The sequence below is a fragment of the Tursiops truncatus genome, chromosome 3, assembly GCF_011762595.2.
Source record: "Tursiops truncatus isolate mTurTru1 chromosome 3, mTurTru1.mat.Y, whole genome shotgun sequence".
Classification (NCBI taxonomy): domain Eukaryota; kingdom Metazoa; phylum Chordata; class Mammalia; order Artiodactyla; family Delphinidae; genus Tursiops; species Tursiops truncatus.
In genome coordinates, this window is record NC_047036.1 from 115,008,070 (window position 1) to 115,030,487 (window position 22,418).

The window sequence follows — 22,418 nt, forward strand, 5'->3', positions numbered from 1 at the left end:
CTGGGCTGCCCCTTCACCAAAATGGCAGCTCATGAATGCACAGGGACAGACCTTGAAAAATACAGCCTGTTACAGAGCATTGCTAAGGTTTGTTGAATGAATACATGATTGAATGGGTGAATTGGAAGATAGTTGTTTAAAAGACAGTCTGCTCCAACCCGGCCATGCAGAGACCTGTAATTGAGCGCTCTCTGCTTATCACTGCTGCCAGCAGCCCTTCCCACCTCATTACCCAGAAACTAGTCTAATGGCATTAACCATCCCGGCCAGCCAGGATACCATTAAAAGCTTCAGTCCAGCCACTGTGTGCCCCCACCCCGAGTCTTGGCTCTGGGCCCTAGGCTGGGAGAGTGGTCTGGTTGTTTACCAGGAATTTGGACCTTCTTCAGAGAAAAGCACAGATGACCTATTAGACTAATTCAAGCACTTAGCAAGGAATGACTGTACCATTCACCCCCCCGCCAGCCCCAGGATAATGGAGCCAAAGCAAATGGAGAGGCCTTGACGGTTCAGAGATCTTCCTGGGAGGGGAGGAAGGGGAAGGTCCACCCAGTGCCGCACTGAAGTTTGCAGGACAGCAGGTTGGCTGGGCACTTCCTCGGCAGGGTGGGGTATGTGGATACAAGAATGTTTAGGGGGTGCTTTCCCTACTCCACCCACCACTCGGGCAGCTCTTCGGCACATCCTACCCCCAGTCACCTCCTCACTGCCTTAAAACTTGGCTCAGAGAAAAATAGGAAGATAACCAAATACCTATCAATTCAGAACCAGTTAAATAAACTATGTATGTAGGAATATGCATTCATACAAGTCCATGTTATGCAGCTGATAAAAAGGATGATGTATTCTGAGCTCTACTCATGGATGTTGAAAAGTGTCTGTGACTTACACTTTGATAAGCAGTCTCTGACCTCACATATATAAAATTATACATACCCATAGTTTCTCATGTGCACAGATGTACAGGGAGTAGTTTGGAAGTTTGAGAATGGGATTTTAAAGATTTTAATTTTCTTCTTTATAACTATCTGTACTGTCCAAATTCTCTACAAAAACCATATGCTGTAACTGCTAACTTTTTTGAGTTCTATTTATCAGGCACAATGCTTTCACATGGATTATCTCATTCCTTGTGAGGTAGGTGTTTCACCTTTTCATGTTACAGATGTAGACAGTGAGCCCCAAAGAGGTTAAGGCCAAGGTCACATAGCTAGTGAAGAATTAAATGAATTATGAATGTATTTGCACACAGTAGGGGCACAGTAGTACTTGGCACACAGTAGGGGCTCAGTAAATGAGGGTTATTATTACAATTATTGTACAGTACTCATCACACTGCACTGTTCTTATTGACTGCCTTGTCAGTTCCCCTGCTCTGATATGTAAAAGGCTTGAAAATAGGATCTGCAAATAGCATTACCTTGGAATCTCCCACACCCAGCACAGTGTCTTGGAGAGCCAGCACTCATCAGATGCTTTTGGAAAGAGTGAGTGAATGAATTAACAGACAAATTTCCACAGCTCTATAAATATATTTTCCCAATACTTTGCATGGGTAGCTGTTTCCTTATCCCAACTGGATTGCACATGAGTTCAAGAACCAGTCTCTCCTTTCCTCCGGCCCCCATTATGGTATGGAGCAGACCGATAACACAAGCAGGTGCTCAAACGCTGTGGTTGACTATGGACCCTCCCCCTTCAGCTGCTGTGGCAGATCCCACGCAGCATGCCCAAAATGGCTGGAGCTGGAACAGGTGCCCAGTCCACAGCCTCACATAAGTTATTTTTCTTCCAACTCCATGTCAAGTACACAGAGAGGCTGAGAGACTTGCCTGGGGGGTCACATAGCATCTGGTGGCAGGGTTGCTGTGTCTCCTAGATCACCTGGCCTGTGCTCTTGTGTCTGTAACACCCCTAGTTCTATATAAATTCACAGAATGAGACAACGGGAAAAGAGAAAAGTTTTAAGTTAAAATGTTTAATCATGATCCAAGAGGCTAAGGGGACTTTGGGACAGTAGCAGGAAGAAAGCAAGGCCCATATGCTCTAGCTCGTGATGCTCAAATGTTCTGTAGGATCCCTGGGAAGGCAGTAGGTTCCCATTCCCCATTCAGAGGAGGAGACAAGGGGCCAAGAGTCTTGCTCCAGCTTTCCTCACCATGAGGAATGTCTTTCTAGGTTGCTTCAGAACACCCAGCCCTGCCTACCTGGAGAATGCAAGAGAGCGTGACTGATTTGTTAGAGCCTGGGTGATGCTGGTGGGCAGAAGAAAGGGGTAGGGAGAGAGCCTGGTAGAGCTGGACATCACCAGAAGATATGGCTAAAGTCCTAAGGAGGGGCAGCCTGAGTCAGAAATGAAGGGAATGACCCTGGCGGTCCAGTGGTTAGGACTCCGAGCTTTCACTGCCAAGGGACCAGTTTAATCCCTGGTCGGGGAACTAAGATCCCAAAAGCCAAGAGGCACGGCCAAAAACAACAACAGCAACAACAACACAAAACAAAAAAAGAAGTGAAGGGAATGAGAACTAGGCTAGTCAGCTTCTACTGTGGCCTAATCTGGAGTCAACTGGAGGTGTGGGGTAACGTCAGGGTTGCCATGTTGTATACCAAACCTCCTTCCTGATGCTGTCCTTTCCTCAACCCTTGCAGGCTGCAGGTCAGCTGGGTGTGGTAAAGGAGAAGAGGGCCCCCAGGGAAGTCCAGCTACCAGAGGCTCAGGAGCAGAATCAAGGTAAGTGTACAGGAGAAAAGAGAGGGCACCCAGGGCTGTGGCCTCAGAGCAGGGTTTTTGTTCTGTGGAAAAAATAAAATGGAGTCAGCTCCACCCTTTTCACCACCTTAGCCTCAGTCAAGGCCTGTCCTCCTCCCCTGAGGTGTCTGCTAGAGGTCTAAAATATTCATGACCACAAGGAGTTCACCGCCCCCATCCAATCTCTTGCCTGCCTTGTCTGGGTTTCCCCCAGCGGTCCAGTAAAGGTAGGAGAGGTGTAACAGAGGAGGCCCTACCTGGCCTTCCATCATGGAAAAGGTAGAGGCTGTCCAGTCCTGGGAGAAGAGTTGGCTGTGAAAACGCATCTTAGCTGCAATGGCCTCCACTGAGGAGAGGAGAGAAGGAAGACTGAAAGCACGCAGATGTTGGAGATCTCTCAGGCTCCCAAAGAAGGAAAGGGAATGTCTCAGGGACCCTGGGATATGCAAGGGTGGGTGAGTGGCAGCTGGGAATGGGGTATTATCTCATTCTGCTTGCTATTCCTTGAGCTGAAGAGTGTCCCTAGGGCCCAGGCAAGTGAAGAGGCAGCATGGCCGGGGATGGGGGTGGGTCACTAATAGAATGGGAGAAGGCAGAAAGGCTCAGGTTGGGGAGATGTAAGCCTATGCTGAGGAGGGGGCTGCTCCGTCTGCAGGAGATGGATGGAACCAGTGGACCACAGAGCGGACCCTTTCCCTCTCCCTGGGTCAAGCTGAGCCAGCCACGGGGGCTGGGAGCAGGTGGAGAGCACTCACTGAGGCAGGGGTTTCGGGAGAAGGACTCTTCCAGCTGCTCACACTCCTCCTGCAGATTGCCACTGCCTCGGCAGGTGCAGCTTAAGGCAACACTGGCATTGACGTTGCTGACAAAGTTGGGAGTCATGGCAGTCCCTATGGGGTGAAAAGAGGATTGTCAGTGCCTAAGCCAACCCTACCTTCAGCTCCCATCCTCTCCCACCTGTCTCAGGACCACTCCATGGGGGTTCAGTCTCCAGAGCATTTTCACCCCCCCCCCAGGCTGGCCAACCTGTAGGCTTCCTAAACATGCCCCCCAGCCTCACCAATCAGCCCCATGTATGCTCGCAGACATTTGGACTGCTCTGTTGCACAGGTCCCTAGGATGTCCATGGGATGGCAGTGGGTCTGAAAATCCGCCAGGCGCGATCTGAAGAAGGGAAATTTTAAGAGTCCCTGTTGATGGTGTGGCCTGCAGCCTTCACCTTGCCACAGTGTCACCTTGCTGCCCCTTTAGTTGAGATGCCCATCTTCATGCCAAATCCGCCTCTGCCTTTTTCAGAGCCTGGCCCATGGCGTCCTCCTCAGTGAAGCCTGCTCCTGTCACAATTAAATGCACCATCACCCCAGCCTCCACAGCATATCACTCTAAATTTGGGCTCCACAATCCCTAATTATGAGATCTCAGGCAGTTTCTTCAGTTTCAATTTCCTTGACAGTAAATAGAGATGAAAATAACACTACCTTGAGGATTTTTGTGAGGATGAAGTAAGAGAATACATGTATAGCATTTAACACAGTGCCTGGTATACAGTGAGTGTTCAGTAAATGTTAGATATTATTATTTTTAACACTCATCCTACAATAGGTAAAGCTGGTTATCTTCAGGGGATGGAACGATGAGTATATTTTTGTGTGTATATTTGTGCACTTTTCCTTATATTTTGCTTTGTGTTAGATTGGTGGTTTACTTATCTGTCATCCCCACGCAGTTGCAAACTCCTTGAAGGAAGGGACAGTATCTTAGTCATCTAGCCCAGCACTTGTTATATAACAGTAATAGTAACATTGGGTTGACCAAAAAGTTCGTTCGGGTTTTTCCATTAAAAACCCGAACGAACTTTTTGGCCAACCCATAGCTCCCAGCATAATAACAGGCAGCATAACAGAGCCTCTAGGAGCACAGGCTCTAGGCCAGACTACCTATGAAGGAAATCCAAACCTCATTAACAAACCTGACTTACTACCTAGGTGAATTTGAGCAAGTTATTTAAACTTTCTCTGCTGTGGTTTCTTCATTTGTAAACTGAGGATGATAAAAAAAAAACAGTAATAATAGCAACTATCTTATAGGGTTCTTGTGAAGCTTAGATAAATTAATAGATGTTAAGTACTTAAAATAGTACTTAGCCCATAGTAAGTAACTAACACTTACTCAGTAAGTGTTAGTATTATGATTTTTGAGAGCTCCATGTAATATCTTACAGAAGAGGAAGTGGGACTCAGAGAGGTAAAGTAACTTGCCCAAGGTTATACAGAGAAGTAAGTGGTAGAACCAGGTTGCAAAACAAGGTTGGTGTCTGATTTTGTTTACCTGGAGAGAAAAAAGACTGGAAGGAAATGCTCCCCAAATTATGGTAGATTACCTCCAGGTGACAGGTTTTGAGTGCTATTTTAACACAGTTTTATATTTCCTAAAGTTTTTACACTCTCTCTATATAATTTTATTTTATTTTATTTTTTTATAAAAGAGTTTCAGAAAGTATCCAGGGTAGCTACATGGTAAAGTCGGTTCATGGTGCCTTGCGGAGGGGTGGGGGGGGGGGGGAGGGTGGTTCAGACCCAGCCCTGCCCAGGAAGGAGGCGCCGAAGGAGTGGTGTCCACCCCGTCTGCCCGCACCCAGCACCCGGCACCTGCACAGCGGGTCGGACAGGCATATGTGCCACAGCTCCAGGCAGTTGGGGGCCTCCGATGGCAGTGAGCAGCTGGGGGCGATGGTGTTGCGCCGGCGCTGCCCGCAACCCTGGTCGGTGGGCGCGCACGGGCACAGCAGCAGGCCCTGAGCGTGGGGCTCCGACGCCTTCTCGAAAAAGGAGCGCAGCTGCCTTTGGCAAGTGTGGCGCTGGCAGCGGGACCCGGAGCACGCCTCCCCGTACGCCTTGCGCAGCCGGTCACACTTGTCATTAAGAGTGCACAGCATGGCGAACTTGAGGCAGAGGTCCGAGTCTGGGGGGAGAGGGGCACCAAGTCAGCAGTCCTCTCTGCAGACGTGCAGCCCAGCCTCCCCAGGAATCCCGGCAACCCTCTGATTTCACAAGGACGGTAGTGTGAAGGCACTCCTGTCAGGGAGGACTGCACCGAATAAGGCCTTTCCCTCTACCCACAAACCGTATCAGGTATTCGTGAGCCTCTCCCATCCTGCTCCTCAGCTTGCCTAGGTTTAAAAAAAAAAAAAAAAAAAAAAGCCATATACATCTAACCAAACCCTTTCCTCAATCCTATGCAATGAGTGAGATCCCATGGTGGAAATTGTAACCAAGAGGCCCTACAACATTCTAAAGTACTTTCTGGGGAATTCCCTGGCAGTCCAGTGGTTAGGGCTCCCCATTTTCACTTCTGAGGGGTTGCATCCCTGGTAGGGGAACTAGGATCCTGCAATCCTCCTGGCACAGAAAAGTACTTTCTGGATTGTCCACAGCAGATGCAACCAAATTCTATTTAGGATTTTGGTTCTGCATCTGTCTATTCTGCCCATCTTTCATTGACTGGTGCATGCATAAAACCCCCCATACTCTGAATCTTGGGAAATTATGGTGATAGTTCTATTAACAGAATATTCCAGCAGTCAGAACAATGGAATAACTGGAATAGGTTATTCCCAGATTCCCTGTAACCTAGAGTTTGTAATACATAAATCTCTATGCTTTTCTCTCAAAATTCTAATACACAGTACTGACTGTACAACAAAGCTCACATCTTTCTCAAAAAGAGAGTGCATGTGTGTGTTCCTTTCCAATTAATACAACAGCCTCACTTTCCTGAAAAACATGCATCATATTAGTCCTTGCCAGACAGATGGCTCCCCACCCTGAGTCACCCCTGAGGAGTCACGCTCTCTCTCACCATTTTCCCTGCCCAACACCTCGCCCATCCCATTAGAATGGTTGAAAACAAGCAATTTCCTAGTCTTCAGGGACAAAAAGCTACTTTCCTGGCTGCCTCGAATTAGGGTAAATACTCCATTTCAGCACTTTTTTTTTCTGGGACTGCTGCCACTCCCACCAAAGCCTTTGTAGAGATCCACCTTTTGGAACCAGGGAGCTCTAATGGGCTCTCTTGGAATATCTCCCTAATAACTATTGCTCTGTGTTAACTCGTGAGACTAGATCATGCGGCATAGCTCAGACTCTCACCCTGAGAGTGCTTCTTTAGTTACCTGGCAGGCCACAACTCCCTCCCTTCATTCTCCCAGCTTGTGTTCCCCACTAGCCACCCTTCCCTCAGGGTCCAGGCCCTCCCACACCCCAGCCCCAGCTTGCCTTCCACACCTGGTTTGAGCATGTTCAGTTTGCTGAAATTCATTTTCCAGGGTTTTCTGGTCACTGTATCTTCATAGGGAGAGACATCCAGCTCATAGTCACCTAGAGACAAGGTGGGGAGCACCAGAATCCTGAGGATGGGGCTGGGGGTGGGAGCAGGAGGGGTTGAAGCTGCTGGAGAAAAAGAAGAAGCACAGTCTCTACCTAAATAGCTGCATGCTGGGCAGAGGAGAGAAAAAGAACAGGGCCATAAAGGTATAGGCTAGGCTTGACAAATAAGCTGGGTTTAATGATAAGAATAATAAAGCTACTGTTTGTTGAGCACACTGTTTACTGGGCACTATGGTGCAAGTGGAAAAAAATATATATATATACATACAATTTCACTTAGTCTTCATAGAAGTCTTTGGGTAGGTAAAAGGAAACTGAGGATAAGAGAGGTTAATTCACTTGCTCAAGTTCACATAAGCTAGTAAATGGAGCCGGGATTTGAAACCTGGATTACCTGATTTCAGAGTCTCTGCTCCTAACTACTACAAGTATCACCTGTGGGCACATAAGCAGGCAAGGGGACTCTGTCTTGTTTTCTCTTGCTATTGGAGAAGGGGCAGTAGTGGACTCTGTTCCAGGCCTGACCACTTGGCTATGGAGATGCATTGCATGCTGAGGTGATGCAAATGAGACTAGATCTGGAACTGAACCTGACTGAGAAAAGCAGAGAAGGGAGAGAAATTATCTGAAAGGAAACACATCTCTTTCAAACACCCCATGGGGCTGTGGGCTCCTTAAGACCTTATAAAATCACTAGGTCTTATAAAATCACTGCATACACAACATTGTTAACCAACCTGTACTTCAGTTAAAAAAACAAGATCACTGCATAGCTCATACACATGGTAGGTGCTCAATAAATGTTGAAGACAGAGATGAGCTTGCAGGGATGTCACCCAATAGGCTTTGTGAATATGTCTTTAGGCGGGAAGGGATATAGATGATATCAAGCCAACAGGAAAGGATGGTTTGGATGCTTGGGAAGACCTGGGAGCTCCCAAGGGAAAAGAGGTGGAGACAAGAGCATTCAGGGAGAAGTCTCAGTGGAAGTTCTAAAAGAGAAGTGATTAGGATGAGGAGTGGAAATCAGGGAACAAAGAGAATTTGTTTCCAATTGCTTACTGTCGGAGGATTATACAACCTCACCTGTTGCCTTGTGACTTTTAGGCCACCTATGAGAGGACTGTACTTTCCCACGCTACTGTAAGGCTTGGCCATGTGACTTGCTTTGGCCTGTGGACTGTGAGCTAAAGAGGCATAATCACCTCTAAGTTTCAAGAACTATCATGTGGTCCTGCTTGGCTCTTTTCCATCTACCATCCTGGATCCTCAAATGAAGAAGGCAAGTGGAGCAAAGACAAAGCCAACTCATGGGACTTCCCTGGTGGCGCAGTGGTTAAGAATCCTCCTGCCAATGCAGGGGACACGGGTTCGATCCCTGGTCCGGGAAGGTCCCACGTGCCGTGGAGCAACTAAGCCCGTGCGCCACAACTACTGAGCCTGCGCTCTAGAGCCCGCGAGCCACAACCACCGAAGCCCGCATGCCTAGAGCCCGTGCTCCGCAACAAGAGAAGCCAGCGCAATGAGAAGGCCGCGCACTGCAACGAAGACCCAATGCAGTCAAAAATAGATAAATAAATAAACAAATAAATTGTCCTCCAAAGCCAACTCATGGAAGCCCACAGCAAATGTGTAATATGAACAAAAGATATATTTTTGTTGGTGAAAGCCAGAGATTTGGGGTTGGCTGCATAATTTAGCAAATTCTTATTAAAAATGTAATTGGTCATGTAATGGAATCTAAAAAAATAAAATGGTTCTGATGCACCTAGGAGCAGGACAGGAATAAAGACGCAGACATAGAGAGAGAGGACACGGGGAGGAGGAAGGGTAATCTGTGATGCAGTGAGAGAGTAGCATTGACATATATACATTACCAAATGTAAAACAGATAGCTAGTGGGAAGCAGCTGCATAGCACAGGGAGATCAGCTCGGTGCTTTGTGACCACCTAGAGGGTTGGGACAGGGAGGGTAGGAGGGAGATGCAACAGGGAGGGGATATGGGGATATATGTATACATATAGATGATTCACTTTGTTATACAGCAGAAACTAACATAACATTGTAAAGCAATTATACTCCAATAAAGATGTTAAAAAATGTGATTGGTATCTAGAAATGGAGTGCTGAAGTAACAAAAAAGGATCTAAAATAAATGGTATTGGCTTTGGGACTAGGTAGTGGGTGGTGAATAAGCTGTTAGTGGGGGCTGGGAAGATGGCAGCCCTCATTATGCAGTGGCAAAGCATTTGGTAAAATTGTTGCCTGCAATAACTTGGAAGGAAGATGATGTACTGAGTGAGCTTGTGCTTTAAGGGGAAGAAGCTGAGAAGCTGAAGATTACTAATATGTCTTGATTGCTGATAGCCACACTTGGCATGGTACTACGAGAAAGATATACGCTCAGAGAACTGACCAGTTTACACACAGAGAGGAAACAGAAAAGAAAGAATACAGAAATTCTAGGACCTGCAAAATTAAGAAATGCTACTCCTCATATTCAAATAGTAAAAGGTAAAATTGAAAAATGCATTGAGTAATAAGGTCAATTACAACTCAGCCTTGGGCCAGAGACCAATTCAAGTTTGTGGCTATCATGCCCTTTGTGGAGATCTCTCACTGATTAAGACAGTATCCGATAAATCCTGCCTGTTGGACAAATGTTCTCAGGGAAAAAAGACTAAGATAGTGGCTCTCCCACAGAAGCTTGATAAGGGCAAGGTACCTCTAATTAGGTCTCAAAAGAGATGTATGTCTTGAAAGGGATTATAGGAAAGGCTACTGGCACATGAGGTGACAGAAATCAGACATAAAACGCAATTATGTTTTGAGAGAGTTGTACTGCTAAGAGCCACCAGCCTGGATTAAAAGAGACTCTAACTATTTGAGACTTAAGATGCTCCAACATTCCTCAGGTAGGAAGCAAGTGGAGAATGCTACTCAATCCCTAAGGAGGTCATAGTCTCCAATGCCCTTTCCAGATGTAGCCCAAGAAAATAATGGGAAACGAAGGACCTCCCAGGGGACTGGGAAACTCCTGGGCTTTTGCTCCCCAATGAGCAAAAGCAGGGCCTTATTAAAGAGCAGTCCCTACTCCCAGGAAAGACAGCCCTTGCAACAATTGTGTGGCAGGACTTCAGAACTGCTATGAATCAATGTCTGCTGTGTGCTTCCCATTACTCCTCTTTCTACCTGAGAGTTTGTTGTGCTTCTCCTGTCCCCATTCCATTACTATATATTGAGTATAGATGGGAAGAGGATGACTTTTTTAAAAATTTATTTATCTGTATTTTTGGCTGTGTTGGGTCTTCATTGCTGTGTGCGGGCTTTCTCTAGTTGCAGCGAGTGGGGGCTACTAATTATTGCGGTGCACGAGCTTCTCATTGTCGTGGCTTCTCGTTGCAGAGCATGGGCTCTAGGCGCACGGGCTTCAGTAGTGTGGCACGCGGGCTCTAGAGTGCAGGTTCAGTAGTTGTGGCGCATGGGCTTAGTTGCTCTGTGGCATGTGGGATCTTCCCAGACCAGGGCTCAAACCCCTGTCCCCTGCATTGGCAGGTGGATTCTTAACCACTGCGCCACCAGGGAAGCCCAGCAGATGACTTGTTAGCGCATAGGTTTCTAGATTAAGAGAAACCACATCCAGACCTGATATAGAAATTATCACAAGATCCTAGACTTGGAGCCTGATGTCCTGCTTAGATAGAATTCTTAGGCACCTTCCTTAGAAAGTGAGTAGGTATATTTTGCTTGTGAAAGGGAGGGAAATGAATGTTTTGACCAACTGGTGGACTATGGTAGATTGCATTATTGTTTACAATTATTTTTGTCCTCCCTGTAAGACTATACATACTCAGTTATTGCCATGTGATTTTCAGTGTCCCCTGTGGGAGGAGTATACTTCTCCTTCCCACTGATGTCAGGTATGACCACGTGATTTGCTTTGTCAATGGAATGTGAGCAGAAGTATTTTATGTAACATCTGAGCAGAAGCTTTTAAAGGCATCAAATGGTTCTGCCATTGTTCATTTCCCTCTGCCATGAGAAGGGAACATCTCAGGTAGAGGCTGTACTGGATCCCAGAATGAAGAGGACACATGACACAGCCAAGACAGAACATGAGCAAGAACTTAACCTTTGTTTTACAAGACCCTGTTGTGTTACTGCAGCACAGTCTAGTAAAAGCTGACTGATACGGAAGGGGATCTCCAGAGTCAGAGGAAGCTCCTCTCTTTGGCTCTTCCAGTGCCTTCCGTCTTTTATCATCTCTTGTCTGGTTAATGAATATCCTCTCTGTTAAAGGCTGGACCAGGACACTGCCTCCCAGTCTCTCTGAACCTATGGATTATGTTGTATTTGCAGCCTGTTTATGAGTTAGGACCATTTCCCTCCATTTCCTCTCCATATCTGTCTGTTCCAGGAGCTCCCCATGTTGGGCCTTAGCCTGGTTCAGAGACCTTCCAAGAGGCAGCTACATGTTTCCAGATTAAAAAAAAAGGGGAAAGTAGTGAGAAGGGAGGGCAGTACTGTGGGGCCAAAATGCATACTGCCAATTCCTCCTTCCATTTCTTACTGACGTCAAATGCAGAGCTTCATTATCATCCCTGTCAGAATCTACCATGCGGCCCATATCCAGCAGGATTAAAAAACAACTCCCAAGAGCCATCTTCCCTAGCTTAGCCCGCTCTAGGATGGGGGCCTCACCAAGGCTACGGGCAGGGTGAACGGTCCAGTAGATGTCCAGGCAGGTAGCTTGGTTCTTCATGCGCCGATGGCATGTGCAGCTCATCAGAGAACTATTCCTGAGTTGCTGTGCTGCCTCCATGCAGTCCTCAGGGACTGAAGGCTCCTCTGCAGGTGATGAGGTGCTTATACTAGAGGCACAGGAATTCAAGTAGTGGTAGGTAGCATTGCAAGTGGGATCGGCCTGGCACTTCCTCCTGGCCTGGATACAGCTGTTCACGAGCCGGCCTTCTGTGGGGAGGTGGTCCCCTGTGGAGGGAGAGAGATCATATAAGGTCAGAGTAGCTGTCTGGGAGAACCTAGTCATAAGGTAGGGTGGGGGGATTCTGGATGAAATCTTTAGCAGGAAAGTCTTGGGGCGGCACAAAAGCCTTTAGCGGGGAGAAAGAAGTCCAGTAGGAGTAGAGAGTCTGCAGCTGTCACAATATGGACAGAAGAGATCAGGCTCAAGAAGAGAGGGGGGTTTGATGAAGACAAGCTGCTCAGCCCCCTGGGAGGGGGAGGGGGACATTATTTGAAGCTGAGCCTGATGGCCCAGCCAGGCACTGGGAAGAGGGCCCTGAGCAGAGCTATGCCATGGACAGGGATAGCATCATAACCAGAGAGCTGAGAATGTGCATGGGAGTGCTAAATGACAGTTAGCAACAACTCTGAGCCTTCCATTAAAAGTCACTTAAGGGGGGCTTCCCTGGTGGCACAATGGTTGGGAGTCCGCCTGCCGATTCAGGGGACACGGGGTCATGCCCCGGTCCGGGAAGATCCTGCATGCTGTGGAGCGGCTGGGCTCGTGAGCCATGGCCGCTGAGCCTGCGCGTCCGGAGCCTATGCTCCGCGATGGGAGAGGCCACAACAGTGAGAGGCCCGCATACCGCAAAAAAAAAAAGTCACTTAAGGGGAATTCTCTGGCGGTCCAGTGGTTAGGACTCGGCACTTTCACTGCCGGGGCCCAGGTTTGATCCGTGGTCAGGGAATGAAAATCCTACAAGCTGCGCAGTACGGCAAAAAAAAAAAAAAGTCACTTAAAAATACCTTACAGTGGGAACTGGTTGGGGTTGGGGTGGGGGGCTTTTACAGATTCTGTCACTCACTCAGGAATATCAAGGTTGGTTATAGTTCAGCTCTGGAGAAAGGCCCTGCACCCTAGGACTTAGGGTCCTATCAAGTGGTAATAGCACACCATCACCCCCCAGTTTTTCAAGGCAGAACATCTAGGAGTCATTCTGAATTCTTCTCTTTCCTTCACATTCTATGTTCAATCCAGTAAGTCCTGTCAACTCCACTACATATCTGGAATCTGTCCACTTCTTTCCACAGCTATCACCACCTCCTTAGCTCAAGCCACCATCAACTCTTGTCTGAACTAGTTGAGAGTCCTTATTGGTCTCAGTGATTCCACCTTCCAAATTCATTCTACCATACCATTCAGCCATCTTTTTTTGTTTTCCAGCTTTATGGAGATATAATTGACATATAACATTGTTTAAGCTTTAGGTATACAACATGATGATTTATGTATATATTGTAAAATGTTACCATAGTAAGATTAGACGTGTTAACAATAAGATGTGTTAAAATTAACACATCCTTCACTTCACATAATTACCTTTCTTTTTGTTGTTGCATTCATCTTTTTTAAGAATTTTTTTAGGTTGGAAAAAATTTTTATTGGGGTAAAATTCATGCCTGGTGATCATTCTGAAATGTATAGAAATAGCAAATCACTATGTTGTACACCAGGAACATAGTACTGTAGGTCAATTATACTTCAAAAACAAACTCATAGGAAAAGAAATCAGATTTGCAGTTACCAGAGGCAGAGGGTGGGGAGGGAGAACTGGATGAAGGTAGTCAAAAGGTACAAACTTTATTTTTTTTATTATTTTTTTAAACATCTTTATTGGAGTATAATTGCTTTACAATGGTGTGTTAGTTTTTGCTTTATAATAAAGTGAATCAGTTATACATATACATATGTTCCCATATCTCTTCCCTCTTGCGTCTCCCTCCCTCCCACCCTCCCTATTCCACCCCTCTAGGTGGTCACAAAGCACCGAGCTGATCTCCCTGTGCCATGCGGCTGCTTCCCACTAGCTATCTGTTTTACGTTTGGTAGTGTATATATGTTCATGCTACTCTCTCACTTTGTCACAGCTTACCCTTCCCCCTCCCCATATCCTCAAACCCATTCTCTAGTAGGTCTGTGTCTTTATTCCCGTCTTACCCCTAGGTTCTTCATGACCTTTCTTTTTTTTTTTCCTTAGATTCCATATATATGTGTTAGCATACGGTATTTGTTTTTCTCTTTCTGACTTACTTCACTCTGTATGACAGACTCTAGGTCCATCCACCTCACAACAAAAAACTCAATTTCGTTTCTTTTTATACAAACTTCATTTTAAAAAGAAAAAGAGAAAGAAAAAAATTCATGCAACATAAAATTAATTATCTTAAAGGGTACAGTTAAGTGGCATTTAGTACATTCACCATGCTATACGACCATCACTTCTAATTCCAATTCATTTTCATCACCCTAATAGGAAGCCCATACCCATTAAACAGTCACTCTCCATCCTCCCTTTCCCCTAGTCTCTGGCAACCACTAGTCTGCTTTCTGTCTCTACACATTTACCTATTCTAGTATTTCATGTAAATAGAGCCATAAAATATATACTCTTTTGTATCTAGCTTCTTTCACCTAACATGCTGTTTTCAAGGTTTATCCACATTGTGGCATATATCAATATTTCATTCTTTCTTATGAATAATATTTCATTGTATGGATATACCATATTTTGTTTACCTAAATGTTAGTTGATGTACATTTGGGTTGTTTCCACCTTTTGGTTATTGTGAACAGTGCTAAGTGAAGAATCATGTACAAGTATTTGCTTGAATACCTGTATTCATTTCTCTTGCGTGTATACGCAGGAGTGGAATTGCTGGGTCATATGTTAATTCTATGTTTAACTTTTTGATGAACCACCAAATTGTTTTCCACAGTGGCTGTCCCATTTTACATTCCTATTAGCAATGCATGAGGGTGGTTCCAATTTCTCTACATACTTGCCAACTCGTGTTTTCTGTTTTTTGCTCTGTTTTTATAGCCATCCTTGTGGGTGTGAGGTAGTATCTCACTGTGGTTTTCACTTGCATTTCTCTAATAACTAATGATATTGAGCATATTTTCATGTGTTTGTTAGCCATTTGTATATCATGTTTGGTAATAAATTAATTAAAGTATAACATATAGAAAAATACATAAATCAAAAATATATAGTTTAATTTCAAATTATATACACCTGTGTAACCAGATCCCCAGGTAAAGAACCAGAACATTACCAGCACCCCAGAAGCCATCTGCCAGTCACCATCTTCCCAACGAAGCAAATATAATACAATATCCTGATTTCTAACATTAGCAATTTGTTTTGCCTGTTTTTCAATCATACAACATGTGCTTTTGGTGTTTTGGCTTCTTTTGCTCAATATTACGTTTCTGAAATTCACCCACACTGATAAGTATAGTCGTAAATAGCTTATTTTCACTGCTGTATAACAATCCATTGTGTGAATATAACATAATTCTAATACTGACTAGCATTATATGGGATCATCTCTTAAAAACTGTAAATCAGATGATCTCCTTTCTCTGCTTAAATCCCTCCAACAGCTTCCATTGAACTTAGGTTAAGGTCTAGTTTATGTGCCTTGGTTTACAAAACCTTGTAAAGACCTGGGCCCTGCCCACCTCTCTAATCTTACCTCCTGCTCTCTCTTCCTCTCCCACTTCCCTCCATCTGCACTGGCCTTCTTTCTGTTTTGAATGCTCTTCCACCTGATCTTCACATGGCGTGTCATTTCACAAAGGCCATCCCCAACGAACCAATGTAAAATAGCCCCCCAGCTACTCTAACACACTGTTGTTCCAATTCTCTGCATAGCACTTATCACCACTTGATTTTTTTTTTTTTTTTTTTGCGGTACGCGGGCCCCTCACAGCTGTGGCCTCTCCCGTTGTGGAGCACAGGCTCCCTACGCGCAGGCCCAGCGGCCATGGCTCACGGGCCCAGCCGCTCCGCGGCACGCAGGATCCTCCCGGACCGGGGCACGAACTCGCGTCCCCTGCATCAGCAGGCGGACTCTCAACCACTGCACCACCAGGGAAACCCAACCACCTGATATTTTTTTACTTCATTTTTTATTATCTCCCCAGCTAGACTTCCATGTCTATCTTATCACTACTCTGTTGCCAGTGCCTAGAACAGGGCTTGTTCTTTGTAAGTGCCTACTAATATTTTAAAAATGACCACATAACAGAGACATTTTATGAGCCACCCTGATAACTTCTCTGGGCCCCTTCTCTCTACTTATAATCAAAGAGTCCCAAAATTAGGAGGGGCCTCTGAGTTTAGGTAGTCCAACCTTATCTTCCAATCACATAATAATCAATTAGATTACTTATTAAAATGCAGATTTCTGAGCCCTAGCACTAACTACCAAATCAGAACCTCTGGTGATAAAGCCTGGGAATCTGAATTTTAGTAAGTTTACTGGAGAGAATGATGTAACCTAAAGTTTGAGAATTGGTGCCATATCCAATGTGTAAAAAAAGACAGGATCAGTAGTACTGATTTCTCCTTTTGCTTCAGGTTCCAATACGCCTCAGCATGGCATTATTACTCTTTTAATTTAAAATTTTGGTATTTTGTTCATAATGGATTTTTGGTATTAATTTTGATTTTTAAAAAGGGGGTTGGATTAAACCAGAGTTTCTCAATGCACGGGATGGGGAAGAGATAGGATGGGCCCATTTGGGGGGTGTATCAGAATTTCCAAAGGGAATGTGTGGTTCAAAAAAGCATATTTACAGACCTACTAGAGAACGGACTTGAGGATATGGGGAGGGGGAAGGGTAAGCTGGGACAAAGTGAGAGAGTGGCATGGACATATATACACTACCAAACGTAAAACAGATAGTTATCGGGAAGCAGCCGCATAGCACAGGGAGATCAGCTTGGTGCTTTGTGCCCACCTAGACGGGTGGGATAGGGAGGGTGGGAGGGAGGGAGACGCAAGAGGGAAGAGATATGGGGACATATGTATATGTATAACTGATTCACTGTGTTATAAAGCAGAAACTAACACACCATTGTAAAGCAATTATACTCCAATAAAGATGTTAAAAAAAATCACATAAAAAAGCATATTTGACAATTTCATATGTGGAAGATGAACAAAAAAACTTTTTTTAATGCAACTAGTTTTTTTATTAAACTTTTTATATTATATTGGAGTATAGTTGATTAACAATGTGTTAGTTTCAGGTGTACAGCAAAGTGATTCAGTTATACATATACATGTATCTATTCCTTTTCAAATTCTTTTCCTATTTAGGCTGTTAAATAATATTGAGCAGAGTTCCCTGTGCTATACAGTAGGTCCTTGTTGGCTATCCATTTTAAATATAGCAGTGTGCACATGTCAATCCCAAACTCCCTAACTATTCCTCCCTCCAACCCTTCCTACCTGCTAACCATAAGGTCGTTCTCTAAGTCTATGAGTCTGTTTCTGTTCTGTAAGTTCATTTGTATCATTAAAAATATTCTGAAATTTCAAAATTTATTTAAGGAAGACATGAGATTTTTATCTTTATCAAAAGGGGACATGGATTTAAACAGTTTGAGAAATGCTGAATGTTTAAGATGTTACTTCTGGTAGGTACCCAGAAAGTGCTTGCTGAAAGAAACGTAGCAGGTCCAAGTCTCATTGCTTTAACTGGACTAAATATTGAGTCGTAACAATTTTCAAAAGTAAACCTCTCTCATTTCTAAGCTGACAGTTCACCAAGTGTGAGTAGTAGTAGATTTAAGGGCACTGCAGCTCAACAAAAGAAGGTGGGGGTCATGTTAAGTTTCATCATTAACAGGTGGTAACTTGTTCCACTAAATTGGTCACAAGGAAGGTATTTAAAGTTTACCCCTGATCCTGACATACAGCCATACTGTTAGGGTTAGTGAAATATCCTGGGCAGTCCAATCAGATCAGTAAAGTCTTGCTGCTCTGATTTACTAATGAAGTCAGTCTGGACAGACCAGTACTTTCCTTCCTTCCTTCCATATCTGTCTCTCAGCCAAGATTGCACTTCTGCAGTCCTACTTTGTGGACTGAGGTCATGTGTAGATACGTGGTCTCTGACTCACGATTCCCTCCAGGCAGGCTCTGGACAGGAGCCCCACAATGAGATTCCATGTACCCATCCCACTCCCAAAGGCCACGTGCATGCTCCTTGGGGGGATGGCATAGTTCTAAAACCCGGCCTTTAACTATGTATTCCACAAAACACCTATTGTGGATTTATAACAGGGCAAGGCACTGTTGCTGGGCAGCTTGCACGGAAAGGCCATCTTGTCCACTAGTGAGTTTTCCCCTCCAATTTAAATAATAATAAAGTATATCCTGAAGAGAGGGTTTGTTGATGGTGAGCAATACTCTCAATCACACAACCAAATAATGATGTTGGCAAGTATTGGGAAGCAGTTTTCAACCTTAATTTGTGACGTCAGTTGTGTTTGTTTGTTTGTTTTTTCCATGAAAGTGCAGAGTGCTAACCACTGGACGGCCAGGGAGTTCCCAATGACAAGTCAGCCCTAACAAAAACTTCTCCAGCTTCACCTGTACCTAGTATCCGCTTCCGCAGTCCTTACATGGGGTGGAAGAGGTGAAGCCCATGTGGAGCAAAAGGCAGTCCTGCTTCTGACTCTCCCCGCCCCCTAGAGATGCTGTAGTGGTAGTGGCCTAGCTGCTGGCTGTTCTGTGACTGTACAGACGCACTTCAAACGGGGGAAGAGGGGGAACGAGGAGCGAAGAGATGCTTGGGTGCCCTGGTCATGGCTGGCACTCAATCTACAAGTTAAGTCACTGGACTAGGTGTGGAACCCAGCCCCTTCCTGACACCCTGGGCTTCCTCCTCCAGTTCCCCAGGCTCGGACAGACGGACGCCCCGCACCAGGCAGCAGTGTGGGGCCTGAGACCTCTCTGGGCACTGGTGCCGGGACCCCACCTACACGGTCACCACCACCACTCACCACCACCCCAGCCCCCGCCCCCTCCCGCCCCAGCCGGAGTGGACTCCGCGGACGCACAGACGACACTCACCCGCTCGGAGCAGCAGTGGCAGCAGCAGCAGGAGTGCAGGCAGCATTGGTCGTGGGCTCGGGGGGCGCGCCATTGGCGGGGTGCGCTAGCCGACTGTCGGCGTCCCAGGGCGCTCTGCCTGCACCCCAGGGCGCTCTGCCTGCACCAGGCGCGGAGCGCCCTCTCCCCTCGCGCTGGAGCTCTGCGAGCCGGGTTCCTCCGCCGGCGGCTCCCACCACCGCCTCCCGCCCCGCCTCGCGCGCCCGGCGCCAACACGCTCCCACCAAGGTCCCGGGCGCCGCCCTCCAACTCCAAAGTGGACGGACGCACCACGCCGACTCTCCTCCTGGACCGGCAGGGCTGGGGTGAGGGCGAGCGAGGGCACGCGCCCCGGAGCGGCCGGTCTTTGGCTCTGAAGAGTGCTCCACCCCAGCCGGCCCACATGCTGTCGGCCGCCAACTTCGTTTAGAGGAGGACTTCTACCCAAGACAGTGTGGAAACTGTCAATGGAAACTCGCCATCTCTGGGGTCCAGATATTTATTAAGAAAAAAAGCATCCTGTCTCACTTTCCGGAACCCCCTCTACCACCAAGGAACAACCAACCCAAATGACATAACAAAACTTGAACAAACGCACAAGGGCACTTACATTTCAAGTATATTTTTTCTTTTAGAATTTGCACATCTGTGATTTCATTTCGCCTCGTAAATATCTTCAAGGGTGAGATTCGGTTGTTGTTATTAACCCCAAGATTCTGCAAAGATGGATCCCAGACAGGTGAAATGGCTTTGCTGGGAACAAACCTGAGGCCAGATCCCAGGACCTTTGCTAGACTAGACTCCTCCAAAATTCAGCCCCTTCAGTGTCATGAGGGAGGATGGAAGGATCAAACTTCCCTCAGACTAAATTGTGGAGATCTCCCTGGACAAAAGATCACTGAGAAAGGTGGCTAGAGAGACCATTTAGGAGCCTCATCATTTTCAGATGATGGTTAAGAGACCAAGCTACTCTACCAAGATTAAATACTTAGGAGAACCCAGGACTTCTACATATAAAGATAAGGGTATTTATTAGACTAATTTATTGAGCTGATTCCCACCTGCTCCCAGGATAAAGACAGAGGCAGAATGACTTGGAAGAATGAGAACTAAACAGTACTTAGAGAAGACGGTAATGAAAGGAATTGGAGGGTTTCCTCCCCTAACCTTCCAGCCAAGCCCTCTCCTACTTCCACAGCCCACCTGGCAGAGGGCCAGGAGGGAGGGTACTGAGAAATGCAATATAGACCTCTGAGATTTATTGGCTGCTGCTTCTGAATATGGCCATCCTGCTGTGGCCTCTGGGGGGCATTTGCCGATGTAATCAGCCCAGAAAGACAGTCATTCCAGCCAGGGTGTAAATCACCCTTCACAAAGCTAGGAGAGAGACATGTGGTCCTAGATAAGGAAGGAGACTGATGTGGCCTCTTGTGCCCTTTTCTCCCTTCTCCTGCCCAGGGGGAGCTGATTCCTGAGCTGTAATGCACTTTAAATGGAGTTTGTGCTTCATTTTAATCTATATCTGCCCTGCCAGTCTTACAGGAGAGCTGTGAAAGTGAACATCTGGCTACTCAGCTTTTGTACAGGGCGTGTTTCCCCCCAGTTCCACTCTACCTCTGTGTACCTTTCCCAAGTCCTTCCCTCCAGTAAGATTAGAAAACCTGTGGCTGGGGAGCTGACAGCCCCCACTTTCCACTTCACTCTGGCAATAGTTTCAAAATGGGATTTACAAGGCAAAAGGTAACAATTTCAGGTGGTTGGGATGCTAGGAAAGGGTGCTATGAATCAACAAAGATGTGGGGTGTTCAAGGGGTGTCACTTCTGCTTACTCCTTCAGCAACCAAGGCAAATCAAGTTTGGGGTAGGAGGGTAACTTTGGAAAAGGCATTTGCTCAGGGTGCCTACTCAGTGGGTCCACTCAGTGCTCTCCCCACGAAATGGACCAGGAAGGCAGGAACAAGGTCAAGCCAATGGGCTGAAAGCAATATCCAATTCCACCTGTAAAAGGCCAGCCTCTTTTTGAGAGTAAATGAGATACTTGGAGCATATTCCTGTCTGGGCACTGCGGTGGAGAGCTTGACATCACTGGGCCTTTAATGAGGATTGGTAACCAAGACTAGTGGAGGGTTGTGGAAGCCTCTGCAAATACATATGACTCCAAGACTAATATTGACAGATCCTCCAGCACACTGTCTCCCCACCAACCATGTCCTCTGTGACTTGCCAACACCTGCTAGATAAGCAGCATTGTCATTGGGAACCTTGTGGGTAATGACAAATGAGCCAATACTTTCTACAAAGATGTTACTCAGCCATCATTCAATTCAATAATGTCTTTTGAGATTGATTATGGGTTCAGCTTTGTGCCAGGTGCAGAAATGATTGAGACACAAACTGCCCTGGGAGGCCTTACAAACCACTGATTGGGGCTCAAAGGTCCAAAGACTCTGTACCTAACTCCACTTTCATTTGTAATCTTGGTTTTCTGCCTTCTATCAAGCCCTCTCTCACCATTGAGCTTTCATTCCTGTTGCTATCCTTAGCTAATCCAGGGTGTTAGCAGTTTAGTGAAAAACAGTTAAGAGAACAAGCTTTACAGACTACCTGGTTTCAGATGCCATTTCCAACACATGCTGGGTAATCTCGGGCATGTCACTTAATTTTTCTGTGCTTCAGTTTCTTCATCTGTAAAATTAATAGCAGCATTCACTTCATATAACCATTGTGAGGATTAAACAAGTATACGCTGAGTAAAGGGTTTAGCTTAGTGCCTGACACATAGTGAACACGGAATGATATCACCCCAGGAGGCAGGCAGGAGTTCATTGTTCTATGAACTCAGCCACCCCCTACCACCAGACCTACTGCTTTGGAGCTAAGGCTAGTTCTTCTTCCTTTTGCTGAATATACTAGTGGGCCAGAGTGCTTGTAGGGATGGGAACAAAAAGAATCATTTTCTACCTTGTCAGTTTCTTGAGGGCAGGAACTGTGTCATATTATTGAATGCCTGTGGTACTTAGAATTGACATCCCTAGAGAGGAACTGGTGTTTCCCTAACATTTGCTTGAACTGAGTGGGGAAAGAAAATCGTCCACGCCTCCCACTTTATATGCCTGGTAAGGAAAGGGAAATGCTTCCCTCTCTGTAGCAGAGGTCAGCCAGGTCCTGGGGCTGAGAATCAAGCAGGAAGCAGTATTCAGACCAAAAGGTTTCCATTCTTTATTACTTGACTTCATGATGAACGAATACCAGTCAGTGCAAGGACACCAGAGCAGAGCTAACCCCCTATATAGCCTCGTGTGGAGGTTCCTGGGCTGGGGTCTTAGTGTCTGCCCTTAGCCTCATTTCTCAAACCCTAGCAACCCTATGG

General features: G+C 46.0%; 1 protein-coding gene across 2 annotated transcripts; it reads right to left on the reverse strand.

Moving 5' to 3' along the window:
* Nucleotides 1–1,962: 1,962 nt before the first annotated feature.
* On the reverse strand, nt 1,963–19,466 carry GFRA3 (GDNF family receptor alpha 3). Of its 2 annotated transcripts, none has more exons than XM_033853217.2 (8): nt 19,031–19,466; nt 11,837–12,124; nt 7,033–7,125; nt 5,398–5,710; nt 3,810–3,913; nt 3,505–3,639; nt 3,007–3,185; nt 1,963–2,793 (listed from the first exon to the last, which is right to left on the reverse strand). In XM_033853217.2, exons 1-8 carry the CDS (start codon nt 19,101–19,103, stop codon nt 2,704–2,706), a joined length of 1,275 nt encoding a protein of 424 aa, XP_033709108.1. In that variant the 5' UTR covers nt 19,104–19,466; the 3' UTR covers nt 1,963–2,703. The 2 variants fall into 2 exon arrangements, with proteins under 2 accessions (XP_033709108.1, XP_019780049.2); XM_019924490.3 differs by having other exon boundaries at nt 3,007–3,095; nt 19,031–19,449.
* Nucleotides 19,467–22,418: the final 2,952 nt, after the last annotated feature.